This window comes from Alligator mississippiensis, chromosome 1 (genome assembly GCF_030867095.1).
Source record: "Alligator mississippiensis isolate rAllMis1 chromosome 1, rAllMis1, whole genome shotgun sequence".
Classification (NCBI taxonomy): Eukaryota; Metazoa; Chordata; order Crocodylia; family Alligatoridae; genus Alligator; species Alligator mississippiensis.
Window position 1 is genome coordinate 234,390,441 of NC_081824.1, and position 6,000 is coordinate 234,396,440.

At 46.1% G+C, this 6,000-nt stretch overlaps 1 protein-coding gene across 1 annotated transcript in view; it reads right to left on the reverse strand.

Moving 5' to 3' along the window:
- Positions 1-5,115, reverse strand: part of ABHD12 (abhydrolase domain containing 12, lysophospholipase) — an 80,523-nt gene extending 75,408 nt beyond the window's left edge. The window contains exon 1 of the mRNA XM_006259243.4: positions 4,850-5,115. Coding sequence (XP_006259305.2) covers positions 4,850-5,001 — 152 coding nt within the window. The 5' untranslated portion in view covers positions 5,002-5,115. The remainder of the gene's footprint in view (positions 1-4,849) is intronic.
- Between the last annotated feature and the right edge of the window lie 885 nt (positions 5,116-6,000).

The following is a 6,000-nucleotide window of genomic DNA, read 5'->3' on the forward strand; positions in this document are numbered from 1 at the left end:
TCAGGGCTGTGCACTGCCCCCTGCCTGTACCACGAGGCTAGGGGGCACTGGGAGTGAGTGGATGGGAAGCCAGCGGGAGCACAGGGCCTGCACCAGTGTCCCAGAGTCACTACCAGCAGGGCCCAGAGCAGGGTGGCAGGAGCATGGGGTCCCAGACGGCAGGGGCTCTATGGAGCCAGGCCAGCTCCCCCCTTCCCCTGCTGGTGCAGCCCTGCCCAGCTCCACAGACCCCTGCCAGCCTGCACCCTGCTTTGGACCCCACCGGTGCTGGCCCTGGGACATTGGTCCCAAGATGATGACCAGGGGGCGGGGCACCTGTCAAGCGGCAGGGCTACCCATGCGGCCCTTGAAAGCCTGCCAAAACTGGGTAAGCGGCCCTCCGCTGGAAATAATTGCCCGCCCCTGCTCTAGTGGCAAGTCACAGCTGTGCAGGCAGGGGACAGTCAGAGAGGGTTTCTAAGCTACAGGTGCGACTGCTTTGAACTCTAAGCTAGCACTAAGTGGATCAACATTTGTTTGGTTCAGTGTACAATGTGTAACAAGGCCCAAAGAGCCATTATCAGGAAGTCTAAGACTGCTGCAATCTCTTGTCTTTAGTATCCTGCCACAAGCTTGAGAATCACAGATAGGGAAGCAGAACATTAAAAAGCTTGCTGCTTTGCAACTGAAATGCTTAAGTCTCCTGTAGTATGTTAGTTATGCACTACATATGATTAACAAGTAAGCAAGCATGCATGGTTACCACAACAAGAGCGATATCTGATATTACCTGAATGATCAGAGAAAGAGCTTGAGCTTGTGGGATATGGAGGTTAGATAAACAGAGGGAAATTGCCAAAGCAAATCTTGCAGGGTGCCAGGAGCTGGGGGGAAGTGGGCAGAAGGGGGAGAAAGAAGGGGAAGGGCTGGACTGGGGTGCCCCAGCAAGTATCATTTGATGATATAGTGGAATAGATGGAATGGTGCATGGCACACTTCACAAGGCTGTGCAAACCATGAAATATGCTGGCCCACTGGTTCCATACTGCGTTTACTGCTTGTTATGACAGACTCTGGTGCGCTGAACTCAGAGAAAAAAAAAAAAAAAAGGCAGAAATCAACTTATGCTGTCTACTGTGACTAGATGCTGCAGGAGGAAGTGTACCAAACCAACACTAAAACCCTTCAGATCCAAGGTGTGTTGACTAACTTTGTTAAAACAAGGAATTGCACAAAAGTATAACCCAAGGGCATGGAATGAGGTATCATCACAGTTATTATATAAATGGTTGCTTCATTTGCAACAACAATTAATTGTGATGCCATACAAGTTAAGAGATTAAACTTTAACAAAACCAACCTGATTTTACAATGCATGTTTTCACATACAACTTCTGTTACTTTTAATAAACCTAGCTCAAATGCATTTCCTTACAAGAACATAGTAACTGGACAGCAAAATACCATTAGCCCATTATGATTATTACTACATACAAGCCATATAATTACCCTTCTAATGCTTACTTTAATGCTGTCACCTTCAGCATAACCTACAATTGAATACAGAGATGGCAGGCAACCTCAAAGAAAAGAATAAAATAAGCAAACATCTGGAATTTAGAGCATATACCACTGTGCAAGTTTACCCCGATTAATAATGGCCAAAATGCTCACCATCATTTAGCATTTTCTGCCTGATTTTCAGAGGTGCAAAACTTTCCAAAGGTAAAAAAGGCCTGTAAAATTATGGAACACTTCTCAAAATGTTGCTGCATTTAGTTTTAAAACTTCATCTACACCCACAGAGGAATAAGTACAAATACATACATTTATTTCTTACTTTCCAAAAAGCAGCACTTACAGTACTCTTTTTTTTTTTTTAAGCAAAGAGGTAGAATAGACTTTAACCAAACTACAATCTGAAAGATGCAGACATCCACCTCCATATAAATAGGCAGAAGGCTATATTATAAAGTTAGTTAAAGTAAGTGGTTGTGCACATACATCAGTGTGATTCAGTTGTTGGACAAGTGTGCTGGAAGCACACTAAATAAAACAATGGGATAGAGGAAACAAGCCATGTAAAAATAGTTTTCAATGCTGTCAATATTATCTCCTACAAGTATTGCCTAAATTTACAAGTACTCTGTTATTTTTGTCTGTGCTGCTCCAGGATTTGAATTATGGGGGAGCCCCCTCATAAGAGACAAGAGCCCCCATGTAAGATTTGCAAATCATAAGCTGGGGGGGGGGGAGGGGGAGGGGTCTTCAATTTTATTAGGACATCATGACAGGCAGCCCAAATTTTTGTGCAGACCCCATTCCCAAAGTGCAATTCAAACCCCATGCGGCTCTGAAAAAAAAAAAAAAATGCACATGAACAATTTTCACTGTAAACAAGCAGAATGCAGCAAATCTTGCTTGAAACCACACATGGAAAAACTGCTGGTGTTTTAAAATCACCATCATGCAGCCCTGTGGTAAACATCACTGCCTTTCCAGGCTGCACATTCTGAGACCATGCGACCTGCCACATGACCAACCTTTCACTGCAGAACTGTGCAACAGCTTCCAAGCTATTTTTCTTTTAAATAATGATCTTCATTGTTTACAAAGAACAAAAAACATGAACAAATTCTAGCCCATGTATTATCACCCTGCATTTAGAGGTACAAACTGGTTTATTCTATCTGAACAGGATGTTGGCCCTCAAACCTAACGCTGACATCTTAAGAGTGATTAATTATTTCACACATATAATTAGTTTAAGAGTGATCCTACTAACACACTTTTCCTACAGTTTCAAAGTCACGCATCTTTCCAGAATCAAGAAACCTCATGCAGGCTGCTAAAACTTCCAGTTTTCTCTAACATCTTACCACCTCAACCCCTAAAATGAACCAAAATTCTTAAAGTAAACATGTATACTGTAAGTGTTACAGTTCATAGCATATTTAAGGACAGGGTCAAAATGAATACAGACATTTATGAGGATGGATATACTGGCTGCATTACTTTATAGTCATTAAAAAAAATAAATAAATAACTTCAAGCTGCTACAACTTCTAATCTGCCTCCAAGTACCCCAGATTAGGAAACTTGCAAGAAAAGTTTATTCTTGATAGCAAAAAACGGTCTTCTTGATGGCACGCATGCACACACACACACACAACCTTGGCAGTCAATCCCTAGATACCAAATACTCCTGACACCTGTGCCTTTCATGCTGACTTGTCAATTTTTGGTTCTGTGGACATCATATTTGTTATATTTATGTAAGTATACATGGTAACCACCTGCAAATCCCTAAGAAGCTGCATCTTCCAAAATCCTGTGAAGTGAATGGAAAAGTCTACCTGATCTTTGAACGGGCCATTAGATTTTCTCCATTGTATTTCTTTATCTTATTAAAAGTTGTTACCAAGTCCTCAAAATATGAAAGAAAGATAAATAAAGACAGGGAGGTACCTGTTCTCTGCAGGGAGATAGTCTTCAAATATAATTAAATTATCCTTGCCAGAGTGAAATACCTTGTAGCTGCAGTATGCTCACTAAACACATTTCTAAAAAGACGTCTGAATGCTATATGAAGTCAACAACTTAGTCTTCATTAATCCTTAAGGATCACTTCAGTATACTGTCTTTGGCAGGACTCCTGCTTCTGTATATAGCTAAAAAACCTGGATGAACTAGTTTACTTTTGTCTGAAGTCTTGCACATAATATAATAGCATGGTTTTAAAAAAATATTACTAAATTGGAAGATCTGCGAAAGCACATAAACTGTGTACTCATTCAGAAGGAAAGCACGATCATCTGAATGCCTCCTTCCATTCCCAAAAGCTTTTCTTAATGCACCAGTCTTGACAGCATCCCAAGATGACCTTTAGGTCATAAAAGTATCAGCAATTATTGCATAATAACCAATAAGTAGCATAGTCTTAAGTCTCTCTCTCTCTCATCAGCTGTATTCAAAACCACCATTTTATAAATAACCCTGCCAAATCTGCATCAGTAATGGAAAATTAGTAGACAGATTTAAGTATTTTAAAGGCAACAAATTCAGTTCTTTCCTGCTAACTGGCCAATAAAACAAGAAGCCCCGTCAACAGGCTTCCAAAGACACCATTTGAAAAGATGTCATTCTCATCCACCACTCCAGCATGCCTGCAGCTGCTGAAACTGCCAGAAATATTTTTGTAATTGGGACTTTGGAGGGAGGGGGAAGGAAAGCCAGCCAAAGACAAAACCTGCATCCTTTACACAGTTCTTGCTTCAGAGTCCTGCCTGTCATGGCCAGCCTGGCTTCCCCCACCCCCTCCCCTTCTCCTTCCCTTTTTTATTTTTGTTTTCACCCCACTTCACACACAGGAAGTCACCCTCAAAACGCACCATCCTAACAGCACAGCCTGACATACGCCCCCAGCATTAATAAATAAAATACATCCCTTCCCGGGGCCGGGCGGGCATGCTAAAGAGTCAAGGCAGAGCTGGCAGCGGCACCAAACACAACCCCCCCACCCCACACACACACCCACACACCCCTGAGTGCTGGGATAGGCCGGGGGGAAGCGGGGGTGGGGGAGACCAGTTGCACTTGGAGGCAGGTGGCTTTTGTGCTATGCAAAACACATAAATGAATAAAACATGAACTAAAAAAGATGAGTAAATAAATAAAATGACTAAATAAGCGAATGGATCACTAAAGAGCTGCATGCGCGCAGCAGGGGGCACGGCAGGGAACCCGGCCCCTCCTCCCGCCGTATCGAACCCTGACGCAGCCCCCGCCTCGAATCCCGCTGCGTCATCAACACCCCCCCCCCCCGGCCGCTGGCCCGGCCGCCCCTCCCCCGCCGCCCCGGGGGTCTCACCTGCCGAGCGGCCGCTTCATACCCGCGTCTCGGGCGGGGCCGCCAGGCAGGCGCAGGCTGTGCCTCAGGCTGCAGCCGGCAGCCGGGGGCGGTGGCGGGGCGGCAGCGAGGCGCTCATGCTCCACCGTCACGGACTCGTTCCGTTTTCTCATCCCGCGGACGGCGGCAGCGCCCGGCTCGAGCCGGCAGCTCTGAAGGCAACCGGCGCTCCGCTACATTGCGCCCGCAGCGGCTCGGCCGCTGACAGGCCCTGTGCAGCCTGGCCAATCAGGGGCGGCCGGGAGGCCACGTGATTCCCCCCCCCCCCAGCTGTGCTGCGGCTTCAAGCCAAAGGGAAGGGGAAGGGGAAGGGGGCGTGGTTCCGCTTGCCCGTACCAAAGATGGCGGCTGAGCTCCTCCTTCCGCCACCACCTTGAGTACGGGCAAGCCAAAGAAGTGTGGGTGGTCGTCCCCTCCGCGCTTTTCCTCCCTGGTTGCCATCTTAAGGACGGGCAAGGGAGTACGACCTCCTGAGAGGGAGGCCATCTTGAGTGAGGGTGAAGCAAAATCTAAGTAAGGCATGTTCCCTAAGCTAGTGTTTCTTAACCAGTGGGTCGCCACCCAAAAGTGTGTCGCAAGAATGTATGAAAGGGTTGCAAACAAACTTTAAAAATGGGTTCTCCTTTGAAGGAGAAAAACGTGGCTTTTCCCTTGCAGGCTGACAGAGCTCAAGCCCACAAGGGGCTGTTTGGCGTTCCCTTTGCCCCACAAATCCCGCCCTCCCCTGCCCCACATACTGGGAGTGGGGGGCTGTGGGTCAGGAGTGAGGTGTACTGGCCATTGGTATTTACAAATGGGTCCTTGTACAATAAAGTTTGAGGATCACTGGCGTAAGGCAACTGGGTGGATGGTCCCTGCCAAAGGGAGGTCAATGTTGCCAGGTGTACAATAATTATTGTATATGTACAATCATTTCAACCTTTGTAGGATGTACAATCAATAATATGTTCAAAATGTACAAGGAATAAAGGTTGTAGCCATGTTGGTCTAAAAACAAAAGCAGTCAGTGTGGTAGAGGCCATAGGCAACTGGTAGGGGGTATACGGGGGTGCACGTGCCCTCCCCATTGGGCCAGTGCACCCCCGATGGCTGACACTGATACCATTGACAGG